This window comes from Cnephaeus nilssonii (assembly GCF_951640355.1).
Source record: "Cnephaeus nilssonii genome assembly, chromosome: 4".
Taxonomy (NCBI): domain Eukaryota; kingdom Metazoa; phylum Chordata; class Mammalia; order Chiroptera; family Vespertilionidae; genus Cnephaeus; species Cnephaeus nilssonii.
Window position 1 is genome coordinate 76,483,752 of NC_137075.1, and position 22,317 is coordinate 76,506,068.

Sequence of the window (22,317 nt, forward strand, 5' to 3'; positions counted from 1 at the left end):
TGGGGGAGTCAAAAGTTATACTCAGATTTTCAACTGCATGGGGGAGGGCAGTGCTCCTAACTCCCGTGTAGTTCAAAGGTCAGCTATAAATTTTCATAACTATTTTGTATATTCGTTAAATTGTAGAAGGACAGGCTTGAGAATAATTGTTGATTTAACTGACTAATCTGTAATATTTCCCTTTGTTAAAAGAATATTTAATCAGAAAAACCTGTGAAAATTTAGTCCTGAGGGAAATTGGAGAAACATAGAGACCATGATCCTGAGAACTGCAAACGAATAGGTCTTATAAGAAATTTCTACCGTTAACTAAAGAAAGATGTGAGAATTTAAAGATTGCTATGAGTATATTTAGAACAAAAATTAAATACCAGAGAAGCATTTGTTCAGTGAGATTAAGCTTTACTATATGGGATTAAGGTAACATTATTTGGCTGGTGTTTTCTTATTCTTTCAGTAGAATGTGTTGACATTAAGAGTCTACAGAACTCTTGTTATAATACATCGCCAATTCCAGGGATTTAACATAGAGATTAGTTAATAGTTGCTGGACTTCCAGAGGTGTTAATGTCCTAGTCTAAAATTTCTTAGTTCCTGCATCTGTAGAGTACTTATGCTATTTTACTATCATTGGAGAATTTTATTTTTCTTCCCCTTTCTGTCATTCTTGGTTGAAGCTTTTTTTTAAAAAAAAGCAAACTTTTTAAAAAAAATTTTTAACTCAGTGAGCTAATTTACTGCATTTATTTCTAATCCATTGTTTATAAGTCATCCTTTGAGTATTTAATAGCTCAATTTTTTAATTTAATTTCTAAAGTGTTATTTAATTCTTTCCCAATTTGCCTGGTAATTTTAAAAATACTTTCTCATTTTTCTGTTTCTTTTTTTAAATCTTGTTAAACATTTTATACATATTTATTTTATATCTTATATTCTCTGATTTCAATTATCTGAAGTTTTAAGGGATATATATTTATTATATGTTAACCCCTACTCATAGCAGCTTGTTTCCTTCTATATTTGGTGATTTTTTATAAGCTTATACTTGATTAAACACTAATAAATTTTCCTCCATCATCTGTATAATTCCCTGCAATTCTATTTCCCCCTTTTTAACATTTTAAAAAAAATCTTTATTTTTGAAAGTATTACATATGTCCCCTTTTTCTGCCTATTGACCTCTTCTAGACCTCCTCCATCCCCCACCCAAGCCTTCACACTATTGTATGTGTCCAAGGATTATGCACATATGCATACAAGTTTTTTTATTGATCTCTTCCCACCATCTACCCTCCCCGACCTATGCTCTGAGATTCCACAGTCTGTTCCATGCTTCTATATCTCTGGATCTATTTTGTTCATCATTTATTTTGTTCTTTAGATTCGACAAGAGTGAGATAGTGTGATATTTATCTTCCTCTGACTGGCTTATTTCTCTGAACATAATATTCCAGATCCCTCTATGCTGTCTCAAAGGGTAAGAGATCCTTCTTTTTTACTGCTGCATAGTGTTCCATGGTGTAAATGTACCACAGCTTTTTTATATACTCATCTACAGATGGGCACTTAGGCTGTTTCCAAATCTTAGCAATTATAAATTGAGCTGCTGTGAACATAGGGGTGCATACATTCTTTCTGATTGGTGTTTTGGGTTTCTTAGGATATATTCCTGGAAGTGGGATCATGGGTTAAATGGGAATTCCATTTTTAATTTTGTGAGGAAACTTCATACTGTTTTCCATAATGGCTGTATCAGTCTACATTCCCACCAGCAGTGTACTAGGGTTCCTTTTTTTCCACATCCTTGCTAGCACTTGTCATTTGTTGATTTGTTGATGGTAGCCATTCTGACAGGTGTGAGGTGATACCTCATTGTCATTTTAATTTGAGTCTCTCAGATAATAATACGTGACTTTGAGCATTTTTTTCATGTCTCTTGGCCATCTTTATGTCCCCTTTGGAAAAGTATCTATTTAGGTCCTTTGCCCATTTTTAAATTGGATTGTTTGTCTTCCTTTTGTTAAGTTGTATGAGTTCCTTATATATTTTGGAGAAAAACCTTTTATCAGATGTATCATTGCCAAATATACATAGGTTCTACATGAGTAAATAAAAAAGCTGTGGTACATTTATACCATGGAACACTGTGCAGCAGTAAATACAGTAGGCTCCCTTTTCATTTTCTTGATGGTTCCTTTTGCTGTCCAGAGCTTTTTATTTTGATGTAGTTCCATTTGTTTATTTTCTCCTTAGTTGCCTTTGCGTTAGGAGATCCTATATAATAAAGCCTAATATGCAAATTGAACGGTGGAACGACCAGTCGCTATGATGTGCGCTGACCATCAGGAGGCAGAAGCTCAACACAGGAGCTGCCCTCAGGCCAGCCAAGGCCGGTGCCAGTGGGGGGCTCCCCAATTGCCCTGTGGATTGCCCCTGATAGCCGGCCAGGCCTAGGGACTCTACCCGTGCACAAATTTCACGCACGGGGCCTCTAGTGTATCCATAAACATACTGCTACAAGAGATGTCTGAGATTTTGCTGCCTATGGCTTCTTCTAGGATTTTTATGGTTTCCCAACTTACATTTAAGTCTTTTATTGAGTTTATTCTTATGTGTGGTATAAATTGGTGGTCTAGTTTCATTTTTTTGCAGGTGCCTGTCCAATTTTCCCAACACCATTTATTGAAGAGACTATCTTGACTCCACTGTATGTTCTTGCCTCCTTTGTCAAATATTAATTAAGCGTAATGACTTGGGTTGATTTCTGAGGTCTCTGTTCTGTTCCATCAATCTATATACCTGTTCTTGTGCCAGTACCAGGCTGTTTTGATTACATTGGCTTTGTAGTATACTAGTAACTTGATATCTGGTGATCCCTCCAACTTTGTTCTTTCTCATGATTGCTATGGCTGTTTGGGGTCTCTTTTGGTTATATATAAATTTTTGGAATATTTGTTCTAGCTCTGTGAAATATGCCATCGGTAATTTAATAGGGATTGCATTGAATCTGTAGATTGCTTTGGGTAGTATGGACATTTTAGTGGTGTTAATTCTACAACCCAGGAACACAGTATATTCTTCCATTTGTTTATGTCTTTTTCTATCTCTTTTTTCAATGTAGTTTTCTGAGTACAAGTCTTTTACCTCCATGGTTAAGTTTACTCCTAAGTATCTTAGTCTTTCTGTTGCAGTGGTAAATGGGATTGTTTGTTTAGTTTCTCTTTCTGAGAATTCATTATCCTATCTAATAAAAGAGTAATATGCAAATTGACCATCACACCAAGACACAAGATGGCTGCCCCCATGTGGTCAAAGATGGCTTCCCCCATGTGGACACAAGATGGCTGCCACAAGATGGCCTTCAGGGGAGGGCAATTGTGGGAAGTTATGGGTGACCAGGCCAGCAGAGGAGGGCAGTTGGGGGAAACCAGGTCTACAGGGAGGGTAGTTAGGGGTTACCAGGCCAGCAGAGGAGGGCAGTTGGGGGAGACCAGGTCATCAGGGGAGGGCAGTTGGGGGGGACCAGGGCTGCAGGGGAGGGCAGTTGTGGGCGATCAGGCCAGCAGGGAGGGCAGTTAGGGGAGACCAGGCCAGCAGGGGAGGGCAGTTGGGGGGGACAAGGCCTGCAGGGGAGGGCAGTTGGGGGGGTACCAGGCCTGCAGTGGAGGGCAGTTGGGGGCGGGAACCAGGCCTGCAGTGGAGGACAGTTGGAGGGGGGATCCAGGCCTGCAGGGGAGGGCAGTTGTGGGGGGACCAGTCCTGCAGGGTAGGCAGGGGGGACCAGGACTGGAGGGGAGGGCAGTTGGGGGGTAGGCCTGCAGGGGAGGACAGTTGGGGGGACCAGGTCTGCAGGGAATGGCAGTTGGGGGGGACCAGGCCAGCAGGGGAGGGCAGTTGGGGGGGGGACCAGGTCAGCAGGGGAGGGCATTTGGGGGGGAACAGGGCCTGCAAGGGAGGGGAATTGAGGGGGGGGCCAGGCCTGCAGGGGAGGGCAGTTGTGGGCTATCAGGCCAGCAGGGAGGGCAGTTAGGGGAGACCAGGCCAGCAGGGGAGGGCAGTTGGGGGGGACCAGGCCTGCAGGGGAGGGAAGTTGGGGGGGGGGTACCAGGCCTGCAGTGGAGGGCAGTTGGGGGGGACCCATGCCTGCAGGGGAGGGCAGTTAAGGGGGACCAGGCCTGCAGGGGAGGGCAGTTTTGGGTGATCAGGCCAGCAGGGAGGGCAGTTAGGGGTTACCAGGCCAGCAGAGGAGGACATTTGGGGGGGACCAGGCCTGCAGGGGAGGGCAGTTGGGGGGGGACCAGTCCTGCAGGGGAGGGCAATTGTGGGGGACCAGGCCTGCAGGGGAGGGCAGTTGGGAGCCAACAGTCCTGGATTGTGAGAGGGATGTCCGACCACCCATTTAGGCCCGATCCCACTGGCAGTTGGACATCCCTCAAGGGGTCCCAGATTGGAGAGGGTGCTGGCTGGGCTGAGGGACACCTCCCCCCCCTCGCCCCCCCATGCACAAATTTTGTGTACCGGGCCTCTAGTTGGTGTATAAAAATGCCATAGATTTTGCCCAGCTGGCATGGCTCAGTGGTTGAGCATCAACCTATGAACCAGGAAGTCATAGTTCGATTCCTGGTCAAGGCATATGCCTGGGTTGTGGGTTTGATCCCCAGTGTGGGGCGTGCAGGGGGCACCCAATCAATGATTCTCTCTTATCATTGATGTTTCTCTCTCTCTCTCTCTCTCTCTCTCTCTCTCTTCTTCTCTGAAATCAGTAAAAAAATATTTTTTAAAAATAATAAAAATGCCATAGATTTCTGGGTGTTAATTTTGTATCCTGCTAGTGCCAAATTCATTTATTAAATCTAGTAGTTTTTGGTGGAGTCTTTAGGGTTTCTGTGTACAATATCATGTAATCTGCAAATGATGAAAGTTTTACTTCCTTTTTCTCAATTTGTATGCCTTTTATTTCTTCTTCTGTCTATTCACTTGTGGCTAGCACTTCCAGTACTATCTCTATATATAAAAGCCTAAGTGACCATTACAACCTTTCAACCGAACGACCTGTCGACTGGTTGCTATGACAGGTACTGACCACCAGGGGGCAGATGTTCAATGCAGGAGCTGCCCCCTGGTGGTCACTGCTTTCTCACAGCCAATGTCCTTTAGCTGGCCAACCTTCCGTGGTCCCCCCTCCCCCGCCGGCCGGCCAGCCTCAATCGGCCCCGATTGGGTCTGGGTGAGATGGCCCCATGGTCCAGATCGCCGGCCAGGCCGAGGGACCCCACTCGTGCATGAATTCATGCACCGGACCTCTAGTTATGTTGGGGTATGATCCTCTTTCCACTTTGCTGAGAGTTTTTATCAAAAATGGGTGTTGGATTTTGTCAAATGCTTTTTCTCCATCTATTGATATGATCATGTGATTTTTGTCTTTCAGTTTGCTTATGTTTTGTATCACATTTATTGATTTGAAAATATAGTACCAGCCTTGCATCCTTGGAATAAACCTCACATGGTCATAGTTTATGATATTTTTAATGTGTTGCTATATTCAATTTGCTAATATTTTGTTGAGGATTTTAGCTTCTATGTTCATCAGGAATATTGGCCTGTAATTCTCTTTCTTTGTAGTGTCTTTATCTGGTTTTGAAATTAGGATAATGCTGGCCTCATAAAAAGAGCTTGGAACTTGGAAGTGTTCCTTCCTCTTGGATTTTTTGGAATAGTTTGAGGAGTATAGGTGTTAGCTCTTCTTTGAATGTTTGGTAAAACTCCTGTGAAGCCATCTGGACTAGGGCTTTTGTTTGCTGGGAGTTTTTTTTTTTATTATTACTGCTTCTATTTCATCACTTGTTATTGGCCTATTCAGGTTTTCTGATTCTTTCTGATTCAGTTTGGGAGGTTGTGTTTTTCTAGGAATTTGTCTGTTTCATCCACATTGTCCAGCTTATTGGCATACTAGTGACATGGTGCACGAAATTCATTCACATTAAAAGGGAGTTAATTAGAGGAAATACTTGAATATTGCTGTTTGCCCTTTCTCTATAATAGAAGTGTCAGAGATGAAAGGAAATTAGTAAAATGTATATGAAAATCAACCTCCTGTCAGAGTCTGGGATGCGCCTCGGGAACCAGAGTCAAGTCCCTGCCCACCCATGTACACTTCGAAATCGCATGAGACCCAGACCCGGCCGGCCCCACTCCTGTCAAGCCCCACTGGGTGGGAGGCATAGCCTCAGTTTGCCGGGCCCGGGGCGGGGGGTGCAGCCTCAGTTCCCCCAGCCTGGGCGGCGCGCCTTGAGGTCCCCTGGCGTAGGCCAGGGGGCATGGCCTAAGGTCCACCGTCAAGCTCCGCCAGGCGGGGGGCGCAGCTTCAGGTCCCCTGTCCCAGCCCAGCACCACGCAGCCTCAGGTCCCTGCTGATTGCTTGTTTAGGCTTGTTATGGGAACTCGGCCTCCTCTGTGGGCACAGCCATCTTGTGTTACGGAATCCCTGCCTCCGCTGTGGGTGCAGCCATTTTTGTTGTGGCATGGTGGTCAATTTGCATATTCCCTCTTTATTAGATAGGATAATTGTTGATAGTATTTTCTTGTAATCCTTTGTATTTCTGTGTTTCAGTTGATACTTCTCCACTTTCATTTCAGATTTTCTTTATTTGGGTCCTCTCTTTTTGTTTCTTGAGGAGTCTGGCTAATGGTTCATCAATCTTGTTTATCTTTTCAAAGAACCAGCTCTTGGTTTCATTGATTTTATTTTTTTTTTAAGTCTGTATGCCATTTCTGCTCTAATCTTTATTATTTCCTTCCTTCTGCTTATTTTAGGCTTTTCTTGTTGTTCTCTTTTTAATTCTTTAAATTGTAGGATTAAATAGTTCATTGTTAATAGTTTTTGTTTTTTTGAGGTAGGCCTGTAGTACTATGAACTTCCCTCTCAGGACTGCTTTTTCTGTGTCCCAGAGATTTTGGGTGGTGGTGTGTTCATTTTCATTTGTTTCCAGGAAGTTTTTGATTTCTTTCTTGGTTTCATTGGTAGCCCATTTATTGTTTAATAACAAGCTATTTAGCCTCCATGTGTTTGAATGTTTTTTGAGTGATTTTACTATATTTGATTTCTGATTTCAGTGATCTAAGAAGATGCTTGATATGATTTCATTCTTCTTGAACTTTAAGAAACTTTTGTGTCCTAAAATATGATCTGTCTTTGTGAATGACCCAGGTGCACTTGAAAAGAATGTATATTCTGCAGCTTTGGAGTGAAATGTTCTATAAATGTCAACAATTAAATCCATCTGATCCAGTGTATCCTTTAGAGTCCGAGTTTCCTTATTAATTTTTTATCTGGAAGATCTATCCAGTGAAAGTCAGCGGGTTGTTACAGTCCCCTGCTATGACTGTCTTGCTATCTCTCCCTTAAGTTCTCTAGAAGTTTTTTTCATATATTTAGGTGCTTCTATATTGGGTTCATATATGTTTACCAAGGTTATAATTCTCTTGTTAGATTGATCTCTTTAGTATTATGTAGTGATCTTTATTGTGTCTTGTCAGTCTATTTTGTCAGATATGAGTATTGCTACCCCAGCTTTTTGTTTTGTTTTGTTTCTGTTTTCATGGAAAAAATTTTTCCATCCCTTCACTCTCATCCTTTGTGCGTCTTTTGTTCTAAGGTGGGTCTCTTATAGACAATATATAATTGGGTCATGGTTTGGATCCATTCAGCTACACTATGTCTTTTGATTGGAGCATTTAATCCATTTATATTTAAGGTTATTTTTTATAGGTACTTATTTATTGTCATTTTATTTCTTTATGCCTATGTTTCTGTTTCTTCCCATTACAGCAGTCCCTTTAGCATTTCTTGCAGTGCTTATTTGGTGTTGATAAACTCATTTAGCCTCTTTTTTTGGTCTGTGAAACTCTTTATTTCACCATCTCTTTTGAATGATAGCTTTGCTGGATATAGTAATCTTGGTTTCATATCCGTGCTTTTCATTACCTTGAATACTTCATGCCATTCCCTTCTGTCCTGTAGAGTTTCTGATGGTAAATCAGCTGACAGCCTTATGGGATCTCCTTTGTAAGTAACAAATTGCTTTTCTCTCACTGCCTTTAAGATTTTCTCTTTGTCTTTAATTTTTGGCATTTTAATTATGATGTGTCTGAGTGTGGGCCTGTTTGTGTTCTTCTTGCTTGGGACTCTGTGCCTCCTGCACTTGTGTGACTTTTTCCTTCACCAGTTTAGGGGAACTTTCTGCCATGGTTTCTTTAAATACGTTCTCTATCCTTTGCTCACTTTTCTTCCCCTTCTGGTACTCCTATTATGCAAATGTTGTTCCATTTCATATTGGCCCACAGCTCCTTTAAGCTGTCCTCCTGTTTTTTGGTTCTCTGAGTGATTTTTTTCTGCCCTGTCTTCTAATTCACTGATCTGCTCTTCAGCTTCCCCTAATTTGTTGTGTATTCCTTCCACTGTGTTCTTTATTAGTGCTTTGTCATTCTTTATTTACGACTGGTCTTTTTTCATAGTTACTATATCTTTACCCATGCTGCTGAGTATCTTTGCCATCATTATTTGAACTCCATACCTGATAACTTTCTTTTCTCCATTTCATTTATCTCTTCTTCTGGAGAATTTTCTTGTTCATTCATTTTGGGCTTTTTTTTTTTGTCACCCCTATTTGCCTGCCTCTTTTGGTTTGTGTCTATGTATTAGGTAGTTCTGCTACAACTCCCAATCTCTAGTGCAGAACTCTGCCAGATGCTGTTAGTGACTGAGTACCCTGTTTGGAGCTGTCAGCAATCCATAGGTTGTAGCTCCATCTGCTGGGACTGAGTGCCTTTGGAAAAGACCAAGATGTGCACCAGGATCTGCTTTTCCTAGCCCCAGGCCCAGAAAGAGATCAGGCAAAGACTCAAATCCTCCATAGACCTGCCTTTGCCTGCAGTCCACTTGACACTCAGACTTGATTAGCTTCAGGCTGTCAACCACACAGTGGGGCCAGAGGTCTTCCAACAGGGTGGAGCAACTGCCTTGCTCCTGGCAAAATCCACTTACATAGCAAAGTTCTGCTGGAGAAAGATGTCCTCTGTATCATGAGGGAATGACTCAGCACAGGAAACCAGGGTGTCTGCCCTCCAAGGTCCAACCCCAGTGCTCTTAACCCTGGACTCTTCTTCATACTGCTCCAGTCCACTCTGTCCTTCCTCCGTTAGAGCCCAAAGTTTTGTGTGTTGGCCCTTTAAGAGGGTGCCTGCATTTGCAGCTGTCTCTCGCTGGCAGACAGCAACCCTGATGCTTTTCACAGCCAGATGTTATGCACCTTTCTCAGTTCTGGTGCTCTGGGCTGGGAGCCCAGCTTGGGGTTTAGATCCCAGAGTTTTCAGTGGGAACCCTCCACAGGTGAGAAAGCTCTCCAGAGCTTCAGATGCTGTCTGTGGGAGCCAGGGCAGCCCTTTTGTGCCTCCACACTTCCTACCAATCTCTATACGGTCTCCACTTTCCATCCTTGGTTATTAGGGTTCTCTCCAGCTAGTTTTACGTTGATATTTCAGGGCAGTTTTTCTGTATTTTAGTTTTATTTCCAGTTTGGTCCTAGGAGAGTGTCAATGTTAACTTCCACTTACTAACACTCTGCAGCCATTTTGGAATTGCCATATTTCCCCTTTTTTAGCAAAAAAGTGATTTTCTAAAAAAAAAAATAGTTAATACCTAATTTAATCAGCTAGTATATTTTACCAGTTTCTGAGGTATTTACTGTTCATTGTATCACACTCCTGGGTTTACTTTTCTTCTTGCTAAAGTTTATCCTTTAGTAATCATAATAACAGAGTATGGCAAGTTTTTATCTGAAAGTGTATTTTGCACAAGATATTTTTTAAAGCAAATAAAGAATTCTTGGTTCATAGGTTTTTTCCCCCTTCATATTAGCACCCTCAGGATATTATTTCATTGTACGTATTATGAAAATTGGCAAGAGTTGATCTCTGAGAAGGCTGGTCTCTATAATTGTTATAACTTTATAATTTTTCTCTCTGGTAGTTTTTTTTTTAAAAAATTCCTATTCTGTATCTTGTCACCACAGCTTATTCTGAAATCTTGGGCAAGTCTAAACAGAGATAATGAAATAATGTCTGTATCATGGGGGCGGTTTGTAGTGAAGATTACATTAATATATGTAAAGCACTTAGGACAGAGCCCTACATATTTTAAGTGTGATATAAATGTTAGTATTTGTTGTTTGTTTTAGTATTCTTGATGTTCCCATGATATGCCTCGGTGTGTGTATGCTGTATTATCTGTGGGTACTCTTTGAAATACATTGTTGATCTGAAAACTCCTCTTCATTTCTAGAAAATTCCTTAGCTTTCATGTCTTTGAATATTGCTTTTCCAGTGTTTCTTCTTAATCTCTGTGTTGTGTTCTTGGCCAGTGGTCGGCAAACCGCGGCTCGCGAGCCACATGCAGCTCTTTGGCCCTTTGAGTGTGGTTCTTCCACAAAATACCACGGCCTGGGCGAGTCTATTTTGAAGAAGTGGCGTTAGAAGAAGTTTGAAGTTTAAGTTTAAAAAATTTGGCTCTCAAAAGAAATTTCAATCGTTGTACTGTTGATATTTGGCTCTGTTGACTAATGAGTTTGCCGACCACTGTTCTAGGCAATTCCTAAGCATTATTTTCCAATTTACTAATTTACACCTTGAGTTTATGTGGCCTCAGTTGTTTTTGTTTCTCTGACTGTGTTTCTCCTGTTCACATTCTCTCTCTTTCTGTCTCTGTTTCTCTCTTTTAACAGCTACCTATTCTGGTTTGATTTCTGAATTTAAAAAAATTTTCCTTCATGTCTTACTGTTCTTGTTAACTTTGGGAGGCTCCTAAACATATGTATTTTAATTTACTTACAAATTATTATTCTTTCTATTATTATTTTTTTAATCCTCAACCTTGGATATGTTTCTCTAGCATCAATGTGAGAGAGAAACACCAATTGGCTGCCTCTTGTACACGCCCCGACTAGGGACCAAACCAGAAACCTTAGGTATTTCCCTGATGGGGAATGGAACCTGCAACTTTTTGGTTTATGGAATGATACTCCCAACCAACTGAGTCACCTGGCCAGTGCTATTTTTTCTTTTAGATTGAATTTCTACAATTGGGGTTTTTTTTGGCTGTCCATCTTAGTTTAATTTTCCTTATATACTGGTATGTTGGAGTTCGGTTTTGCAGTCTCATGTTAAATAGAAGTTATTAGTTTTGTTTTCTTGCTTTAAAAAAAAATCTTTTATTGATTTTAGAGAGAGGAAGGGAAAGAGAAATATTGATCAGCTGCCTCCCACACACCCCATCCCAGGGATCAAGCCCACAACTTCAGCATGTGCCCTGACCAGGAATCAAACTCGCAGGCTCCTGGTGCATGGAACAATGTTCAAACAACTGGGCTATTTTTTTTCTTTTCACCCTTCTTATTTAATGTTGCATGTGCCTACATCTTGTCCCTGGGGTGCCCAGTCTGAACCATGTCTTAGGTTAAACGCTTGGTTCCCCTCATTCTTGATAACATCAAGATTAGGCTTATCTTAGACGGTCAGAGAAAGACAAATATCATATGATCTCACTTATATGTGGAATCTAATGAACAAAATAAACTGATGAACAAAATAGAAACAGAGTCATGATCTATGGAACAGACTGACAGCTATCAGGGAGGAGGAGGGGGCTGGATGAAAGACGGGGAAGGGATTAGCCAAAAAATATACATAACACATAGACTCAGACAAACAGCATGGTGATAAGCCAGAGGGAAAGTGGGAATGTAGGGGGATAGGTGGAGGAGGGCAAGGGGGCTGGGGAATGGGGATGAAAAGAGACTTTGCTTGGGGTGATGGGCACACGATGCAGTGTGCAGATGTTTTGCTGAGTTGTACACTTGAAACCTGTATGGTTTTGCCAACCAATGTTACCCCAATAAATTCAATTTTTTTAAAAATGATTAGGCTTATATCTCTCTATACTTCTGTTCACTAAGCACATACTAGTAACTTCAGTGAGCCTGGGGTCTATTCCAGCCTTGTACAGGGACATTGTTAGTCCCTGTAGGATGGGGACTTCCCTCTGTCGCTGTTACTTGAGCCCAAGTTTCAGTTTCAGCTTCACAAAGTTCTTTGTATCTTAAGAGTGTATCATTAGCAAAGGTAGCTTGGTCTCTTAATGTTCTGTGTTATCTACTTTAAAAATACATTTGAAACAGAGAAGCACTTCAAAATGTAAATATATAATATGTATATGAAAGTCAACATTTAAAATTAATGTATGTCATACATATCCTTCAGAAAAGTACCAGTTTGCTCTCCTGCGTAAGAAAAGGATATATTTTTACTTATTTTCCAATAGTGGGCATTGTAAATTTTTACTCTTTGATAAAGTAACATGTAAAAACAAATTTGTGTTTAATGGCTAATGAGATTGGTGGTCCATATATTTATTGGCCATTTGAATTGTTCATGTTCTTTGTCCATTTCTTTTCCTTTAAATTGTTCATTTTGTTGTCTTATAGGAGCCTTTTGTTTATTAGGAATATTAATTTGGTTACATATACTGCAGATACTTATTTAAAAATATTTGCCATTCAAGTTTCTGAGCTTTATAGTGTAGAGGTTTTATTCTCTGGAGTCACATTTTATTCCTTTGCAGTCAGTCTTTCCCTTTTTGTTATTGATGTCATACTTATATTTAAATAAAATCCTTTTCTATCATAGATTATAGAAACATTTGCCTACATGTACTTGCATCGTTTTATTAGTAGTATTTCCAACATAAATCTTTAATCACCTGATATTTATTTTAAGATGTGTAATAGGGATTCAGCTACTCTCCACAGGAGGGCAAGAGTATAAGGCAGCTGTTCTAATACTATTTATTGAATTTTTGTTCTTACAGCTCTCTTTCTGGACTGTAAATTCTATTCCACTGATCAATTCCCTCTTAAATTGTTTCAATATTAGATATGGTAAATTCTCATGTTTTTAAGACTCTTTTGGCTATTCTCAAACATTTATTCTTTCATATGAATTTTGGAATCAAGTTCTGGGAACAAAAAGACCCAGTTGTGCCATAGCTGGTTTGGCTCTGGATAGAGCCTCAGCCTGCGGACTGAAGGGTCCCGGGTTCAATTCCTGTCAAGGCTGCATGCCCAGGTTGCAGGCTGGATCCCCAATTGGGGGACGTGCAGGAGGCAGCCGATCAATGATTCTCTCTGATCATTGATGTTTCAATCTCTCCCTCTCCCTTGGTCTCCGAAATCAATAAAAATACATTTTTAAAAGAAAAATTTTAAAGGCCCAGTTGTGGTTATATTAAATTTCTGATTAATAAAGGGAAAATAAACATCTTTACAATATTGACTTTTACTATCTAAGAAAAAGTAGTGTCTTTATCCTGAGGCCCTCTTAAAGATTATTTCTTGTTAATTTTTAAATTAGATATATTTGTTTTTTTCTAAGTGATTATTATTTCTAATCTTATTGAACTTTCTTAATTCCTAGTAATGTTTTAGATTTTGAGTTTGCCATCATATAGTTATTATCTGCAAATAATACTCTGATCTTGTCTCATAATTTTTGCCCCTTTAAAAAAATCTTCACTTCATTGATCACTATTTCTAGACATTGCTAAATAACAAGGATAAGAGCATGTATCCTGGTTTTCTGGAAATTGTTCTAATCACTGTGCTCCCTGTTTGGCTTCAAATATATATTATCATATTATGGAATGAATTTTATCAGATCCCTTTTAGCATATAAAGAGATGATGTGATGTTTTTCTACTTCGAACTTTTTTAAAAATGACATATTAATAGGTTGTCTCGGGGTTAAATTCCTAAAATGTATCCTCCTTGGTGATTTGTAAAAAATGCTTATGTTTTACTTAGGGTTATTTGCATCTGTATTAATGAGTGTATTTAGATTATAGGTTTTTTTAGTGCTATCTTTGTCAGTTTTTATATCAGTAACTAGAGGCCCAGTGCATGATTGAATCATGCACATGTAGGGTTCCCTACACGCTTTCGCTTTCGATCACGGGGGAGCTGGGTGCCTGTCCGCTGGTGCCTGAGTGGACAGGCACCCAGCTCCCACGCTTTTGCTTTTGATCGCTGGTGCACCAGGCCTTTCAGAAGCCTCCAGCGCGGCGGAGGCTTCTGAAAGGCCTGGTGCCTGAGTGGACAGGCACCCAGCTCCCACACTTTTGCTTTCGATCACGGGGGATCTGGGTGCCTGTCCGCTGGTGCACCAGGCCTTTCAGAAGCCTCCGGCGCGGCAGAGGCTTCTGAAAGGCCTGGTGCCTGAGCGGACAGGCACCCAGCTCCCACGCTTTTGCTTTTGATCGCTGGTGCACCAGGCCTTTCAGAAGCCTCCAGCGCGGCGGAGGCTTCTGAAAGGCCTGGTGCCTGAGTGGACAGGCACCCAGTTCCCACGCTTTTGCTTTCGATTGCGGGGGAGCTGGGTGCCTGTCCGCTGGTGCACCAGGCCTTTCAGAAGCCTCTGCCCCGCCAGAGGCTTCTGAAAGGCCTGGTGCCTGAGCGGACAGGCACCCAGCTCCCCCACTTTTGATGGTCCGCGGTGGGACGTGAGCTCGCTGCCCCAGAGGCCCTTTCTGTGCCGCAGCACAGCCATGGTGCAGACGCGAGCTCAGCGTCCCGCCAGCCCAATCGGCCACCTCGAGTCCCGCCCCCCCGCGCCTCCTGGCCAATTGCGGGCATAGCAAAGGTATGGTCAATTTGCATATTTGTCTATTATTAGGTAGGATAATGGCCGGTGCACGAAATTCATGCACAGGGGTAGGGGGGAGTGTTCCTCAGCCCGGCCTGCACCCTCTCCAATCTGGGACCCCTCGAAGGATGTCCTACTGCCAGTTTACAGGAATCGGGCTTAAACCGGCAGTTGGACATCCCTCTCACAATCTGGGACTGCTGGCTCCTGCCTGCCTGCCTACCTGCCTGATTACCCTTAACCACTCTGCCTGCTAGCCTTCTTGCCCCCAACTGCCCTCCGCCGCCGGCCTGCTCGTCCCCAAATGCCCCCTCACCAGCCAGATCACTCCCAACTGTCCCCTGTGCCAGCCTGCTCACCCCCAACTGCCCACCCTGCTGGCCTGCTTGCCCCCACCTACCCTCCCCACTGGCTTGCTCGCCCCCAACTGCTCCCCTGCTGGCCTGCTCACTCCAAACTGCCCCCCCCCCCGCTGTCCTGATAACCTCCAACTGACCCCCACTGACGGCCTGCTCACCCCAAACTGGCCCCCCTGCTGGTCTGCTTACCCCCAACAGCCCCTGCCATCTCATCCTGGCCTGATCACCCCCCGGCTACCCAAGGTCCCAGCCCCTCCTTTTTTCTTTTTCTTCTTTTTTTTTTTTCAGCGCCTTCTTGAGCGGAGGCCAGGGCTGGCTGGAAGCAAATATCTAGGATTTATTTTCTATAATTGAAACTTTGTAGCCTTCAGTGGAGGCCAGGGTGGGCGGGAAGCTTGGCTTCCTCCATCGCCGGGGCAACCCAAGCCTCATGCTTCCTCCAGCTCCATGGCCGGCTGCCATCTTGGTTGAGTTAATTTGCATACTCGCGCCTGATTGGCTGGTGGGCATGGCTTGTGGGTGTAGCGGAGTGATGGTTAATTTGCATTTTTCTCTTTTATTAGTGTAGATTATGGTAGGTTTGTGAAAAATAGGAAGCTTTCTTCTTTGTAAACTTACAGAAAATTTGAAAAGAAAAGAGTACAATGAACTTCCAGATTTATGTAAATGACCAACCATTGTTAGCATTAGCCACATTTGTTTTATGAATTTTTCTCCTCTCTGTGTATGCACATGCAAATTCTCTTTACACACACACACACACACACACACACACACACACAAATATATATAAGCCAGTGCACGATCACACATTACACTTTGATGTAATATCTTTTGGTTTTCTTTAACCTGGAATGGTTCTTCAGTCTTTTTGTTCTGGAACTTTTTTTGAGGGGTAGTTCTTTGATAACTTTCTAATTTCGTTTGAGCTTTATAAGCTTGAAAAAGTTTGGTAATTATTTTTCCCAGAACATTGTCAGTGTCCTTCATATTTTCAAATTTATTAGCAAAGAATTGTACAGTTTGTTTTATAAAATGTAAAACAAAGAAACAAAATACCTTTCTATCTGTGAGGTAAGTATAGCCTGTTTCAGATTTTTATTTTATTTTTTTTAGATTTTATTTTTTTAATTTGTTCTTAATTTATTGATTTCAGAGAGGGAGAGACAGATAGAAACGTCAATGATGAGAGAGAATCATCGATCAGCTGCCTCCTGCACGCCCCCCACTGGGGATTGAGCCCACAACCCGGGCATGTGCCCTTGGCCGGAATCGAACCCGGGACCCTTTAGTCCACAGGCCGACGCTCTATCCATGAGCCAAACCATCTAGGGCTAGTTTCAGATTTTAATAATTTTCTCAATTAGGCTAACTGGTGGTTTACCTATTTTACTCATTTGTCTCTCATAACTTATCATGTTTACCTTAATTTTTCATAATACACTCCTTCAGCTTTCCTTAAGTTTTGTGTGTGATTGATTGTACTCTTCACTACTTGAGTTGAAAATTTAATCTACCAATTTTCACTTTATTTTTTTTATTCTCGCCCGAGGATGTTTATTGATTTTTTAGAGAGAGAGGAAGGAAGAGCGAAAGAGAGAGAAACATAGATGTGAGAGAGAAACATTGATCCTTTGCCTCCTGTATATTCCCTGCAGCCTAGGTATGTGCCCTGACTGGGAATCAAACCTGTGACCTTCCGGTGCAAGGGACGCCACTCCAACCGAGCCACACAGGCCAGGGCAATGAGTGATTTTCTGGCCCAGCCTTACAATTTTTCAATTTGGGAATTAGTTTGGTTTTAAAAGACCAAAATGTTCACTAAATTTTCTGGTTATATCATTGATAAATTCAGTCTTATGCTTGTCATAGTAGTTTGTTTTAAAAAGTCCAGACCAACTGATAATGGTAGTGTGTGATGAAACCCAATATGTGCTCAGAGTAGATTTAAGACTTGGTGAGAACTAAAATTTCTCTCAGAAACTTACTTAAACTTTCATGGGCAAATTGAATCCCCCTTGGGCATCTATTACTTATAAATATATGCCAATTTAGTAATTTGACAAAATATTCTTTAGTAGTTCACTTATGGAAGATGACTATGTAAACATAGTATTTGTAAGTAAATAATTTCTGGTAAGAATTATATTTACATAACCATCTGCTATATGTATTAGCTATAGTTGGCTCCTTCACCAGGATTCTATAAATTATTCAGAATTCCAGGAAGTAAGATTTATTGCCTATTTTCAGTATATTAAAGTTCAACCACAAAATTAATTTGCCATGACTATATTGTACATTTGCTATTGAGCTGGACCTAAAATTTTACATTTCTAATATTTGTATTTCAAAAGTTTGGGTTTTGGTTTTAGGGAGTATACCCTATTTATCTTCAAAGAATTGTTTATTTGGTAGTTTCATATGTCTATTTGGAAAATACTTTCTGGACTTTTCTATAAGGGAGACAGGCTCCTGTTAGGTGATAATCAGAATCTAGATATGGCTATGTATGTAGGAATCTATCTTCTATATATACAAAAGCCTAAGTGACCAAATGACTGGTCAACTGGTCGCTATGATGTGCACTGACCACCAGGGAGCAGACGCTCAACACAGGAGCTGCCTCCTGGTGGTCAGTGTGCTCCCACAGCGGGAGTGCCACTCAGCTGACCGACAAGCGCCAAACACAGGACTCATGACTGGCCGCCACAGCCCAGAGACTGCAGCAGAGCAGCAGCGAGCCTACCGAGTGGTGGCAGGCAGTGTTGGACTGCTGGTTTCGGCCCAATCCCTGCAGGCCACGCAGAGGGACCCCACTGGTGCACAAATCTGTGCACCGGGCCTCTAGTGTAATAATAATTAGTTTCCATTTGCTGAGTGCATCATTTTTGTCAGACTCTATATGGCTTCTTTGCACTCATAACCTCATTTAAGTCTTGCAGCAATATTCAGAGGTATTAATATGCCCCATTGCACAGATAAGGAATGCTAAATTAGTGGCTATCAAGCCTCTTAAATATAATACCTCCTTCTTTCTCTTTAGCCTAGCTAAAGGTATCAAGATGAGGCAATTTGCTTTACCTTCAGCAGATGGCTTACCTTCACCTGGCTCAGTCATCTACCTACCAGACTTCTCTACCTGTCTAGGCATTATATCTAATCTTTTCCACAGATACCTAGGTTCCAGCCCTACCCTGGAAATTCTGATTTGTTCATCTTAAGTTTTCAGAAGGTCCACAGGTAATTTTTGTGTGGACCATTGCCTTAGGCGTAAGTGGTAGGTTTGAATTAGAGTCCTGATTCCTCTAAATTGATCAATTGAATGAGTTTGGCCAAGTTTTTTAGTCTCACAAAGATTCTTCACCTGTAAATTGGAGATATTATTATTATGTACTTTATAGGGTTTTTGAGGAGAATGAATGAGGTAATGCTTATAAAACACTGAAAAGTTTTAGAATTCTTAAGCAATGCCATTAAGGTGTCATCATGTTAATTTTTGTTCAGTCAAAACACTCACCCTACATTTACCAAAGTAATGTGTATCAACTTTGTGTCAGAACAGCACTCTGATGAATACTAACGTAAGAAATGAATGGTGATTAGTTTTCATTATTTACCTTCCATTAGTGGAATTACAACAGGGGGTAGAGGAGTAGGCAGGAGATTATTTTATAGTACCAGTCAACCAGACTTCTCTGCCAGTGTATTTGTTTGACCCTAGTAGGAAAGGGAACAGGGAGAGGTTGCTGGTAAACTATTTCTTTCATTTTTCTTCTTTCCCTTTCTCTCCTACCTTCTTCTCAGAGCTTAACATCACCAACTTCATTAATCGCCTAATCTCATAACTGTACCCTGATTTACCTAGGTAATTTTTAGCATTCCTACTCTCTACTACCCATCTCCCCTTCACCTCCATCAAATCTCATTCTATCTTTTTTTCAGATTGCTTTGTTTTCAGTTGTGACTCATTTGATGACTTGGACCCCAAGTCTCTACATTCCTAGACTATTACTCAAGTAAAGGCCAACCTAAATCCTGACTAACTGTCTCCCTGCCTTGTGTGGCTCCTTTCACACCAGGGATTTTAGTTTTTGATTATTGCTAAGCATTAGATTAGGTAAACTTTCAGGCTGTCCACAGTGCTGTCCGTAGTCTCTTTCATCTCCTTTACAATTTATATATGTATAAAAGTCTAAGTGACCAAACAACTAGTCGACCAGTCGCTATGATGCACACTGACCACCAGGGGACAGACACTCAGTGCACAGGATCGGGCTCCCTCCTGTCTGGATCGGGCCTGTAGGGATCGGGCTCCCTTCTGTCTGGATTGGGCCTGCGGGGATTGGGCTGAAACCAGCTATCCGACATCCCCCAAGGGGTCCCGGATTGTGAGAGGGCACAGGCCAGGCCGAGAGACCCCACTGGTGCACAAATCCGTGCACTGGGCCTCTAGTAGAGTATAATAGTGATACATGTTATTAACACTAGATTAATAGAATACCAGTACATTACAGTAGATTAATTAATATGTAAGCTTTGTTATATGTATGTATAATTATTTTTCAACTTGAAATTTGAAGCTGGACCACTTATGGTAATTTAACTTACTGGCTATCAAAGACTGAAAAACCTATAGAATAGAAAAGGTAGAATTTAAGTAAACTTTAAAGGAGGGTTATGCTTTTTTTTATAAGTAGGGAGGAAAGGCAAGGGACTGACATAGCAAAGACTTAAAGGAAAGGGTGCAGATTTGGACCTTTGTCAGTAGATCACTTTTTACTTTTTCAGAGGGTTGTGGAGTAGGAATAAAACTAGGTAATTTGGAATTAAACTTTGGAAAGTTTTAATGTTTAAGATTTTTGATTTAGCCTTTCGTATGTCCTGTGTATTAACTTGGCTTTTTTTAAATATATACACATACAACTTAATTCTGAGATTCCCTAAAAGATTCACATGTTTAATGCATCCCCAAACGTGAAGCCTAGTTTATATAAGTAGATGGCTACTGCCAAGTCTTTCTGCCTCAAGTGGTTATGCTTTGAAGAGCGTTGGATCTGCCATTTTTATCCTGATACTTTAGTTCTTTCTGCCTGTTGTCCATTCTTAGCTGTTCCTGGTCAGTCTTTCCTCCAAATCTTCCTTCTTAATATCCAGGTTCCAAGTAAGCAATACAATGAGTGTCTGCTTATCACAAGAGTTGTAAATTCTTATTGAAAGTTTTCTTTGTATCTCCTTCACTTTCAAAAGGTTGTTGGATATGTATTTTGTTTACAAAATGGTTATTAATTTTCTTGTTTCTCTTCCTTTGCAGACCTAAAGGATCAAGACATAATGGGAGCATTTTTAGACAAGCCAAAGATGGAAAAACATAATGCCCAGGGGCAGGGTAATGGGTTGCGATATGGGCTAAGCAGCATGCAAGGCTGGCGAGTTGAAATGGAGGATGCACATACAGCTGTGATTGGTTTGCCAAGTGGACTTGAAACATGGTCATTCTTTGCTGTGTATGATGGGCATGCTGGTTCTCAGGTTGCCAAATACTGCTGTGAGCATTTGTTAGATCACATCACCAATAACCAGGATTTTAAAGGGTCTGCAGGAGCACCTTCTGTTGAAAATGTAAAGAATGGAATCAGAACAGGTTTTCTGGAGATTGATGAACACATGAGAGTTATGTCAGAGAAGAAACATGGTGCAGATAGAAGTGGGTCAACAGCTGTGGGTGTCTTAATTTCTCCTCACCATACTTATTTCATTAACTGTGGAGACTCGAGAGGTTTACTTTGTAGGAACAGAAAAGTTCATTTCTTCACACAAGATCACAAACCAAGTAATCCGCTGGAAAAAGAACGGATTCAGAATGCAGGTGGTTCTGTAATGATTCAGCGTGTGAATGGCTCTCTGGCTGTATCGAGGGCACTTGGGGACTTTGATTACAAATGTGTCCATGGAAAAGGTCCTACAGAGCAGCTTGTCTCACCAGAGCCTGAAGTCCATGATATTGAAAGATCTGAAGAAGATGATCAGTTCATTATCCTTGCATGTGATGGTATTTGGGATGTTATGGGAAATGAAGAGCTCTGTGATTTTGTAAGATCCAGACTTGAAGTCACTGATGACCTTGAGAAAGTTTGCAATGAAGTAGTCGACACCTGTTTGTATAAGGTAGCTAGACTTTTTTTTTTTTTTAAGATAAAATGATTATGCCATCTTAATTACTACTCTAATATTTAATCATCTTAGAACCTGGTAGTTCTCAGAAGTAAGATTTTGCCATAATTGCAGGATACTCTTCACTATGAAACTATAGGAACACTTTTTATAAATAAATAACCCCGTTACTGAATATGCAAGTTATAATCTGAATGTTTAGTCTTTTAGTAACCATGACTACTTGAGCTTTTTAACATTGTATAACATTGGCAAAGGTAAAACGATTATATAAAAGTTCATGTTTTAAAAAGGAGGATAGCAAAAGGTTAGGTCTCACTATCTGTAAATGAAAAGTATTTTAGAATTTTGATGTTTTATTTTTACCATGTGATATCTCAGTATATTTATTGCTTTGAGACTGTGGTCTAATGAATCTATAGCACCAACAAAGAGAACTGAGTGATCAGTTGGTGTGATGTAATAGAAATAGTCTTGGACATAGAGTCAACATGAGCCAGCTCAACACCTTTATTTTACAGAGGAAGCTGAAGCCAGAGAAGGCTCTGTGACTTAGTCATACACACCTAGAATCAAGGCTTGCTTCTATTACTTTTGTACTCTAGAGTATTGAACAAATTGTCATTTCTCTCAGCTATTGAATGAAGATAATAATATCTAACTCGGGATTATTAAGGAACTAAATTAATGAGCTAATGTATAGATATGAAGTGCTGAGTTTAGCAAATAGTGTGTACTGAGTACATGCTGTTCCCTATCCTAGAGAAGTTAAAAATGACTTCTAGAGGGTTATACAATTTATTTCTCTGTTATCACTAAGGCTAGAATCTAAGCCTTGACTTAGGTTTAGTGTTCTTTCTACCACACTGTTCTCTCTTGTCAGTAATGCTCCTTGACTAATTTTTTTATTGTTTTAAGCAAATATTGATTATGTACAACTCTTCTGAGGCTATATGTATTTGATTTTCTTTTAACATACAGAAATAAAAAGTCAACATAATACTCTATAGTTTAAAATTTTTTTAATTTTAATTTT

General features: G+C 40.9%; 1 protein-coding gene across 2 annotated transcripts in view; it reads left to right on the plus strand.

Annotated features, from left to right (window-relative positions):
• PPM1A (protein phosphatase, Mg2+/Mn2+ dependent 1A) overlaps positions 1–22,317 on the plus strand; it is a 55,296-nt gene that overhangs the window by 13,560 nt on the left and 19,419 nt on the right. For both annotated transcript variants that reach the window (XM_079769215.1, XM_079769216.1), the window contains exon 2: positions 20,422–21,275. In XM_079769215.1, coding sequence (XP_079625341.1) covers positions 20,442–21,275 — 834 coding nt within the window. In that variant the 5' untranslated portion in view covers positions 20,422–20,441. The remainder of the gene's footprint in view (positions 1–20,421; positions 21,276–22,317) is intronic.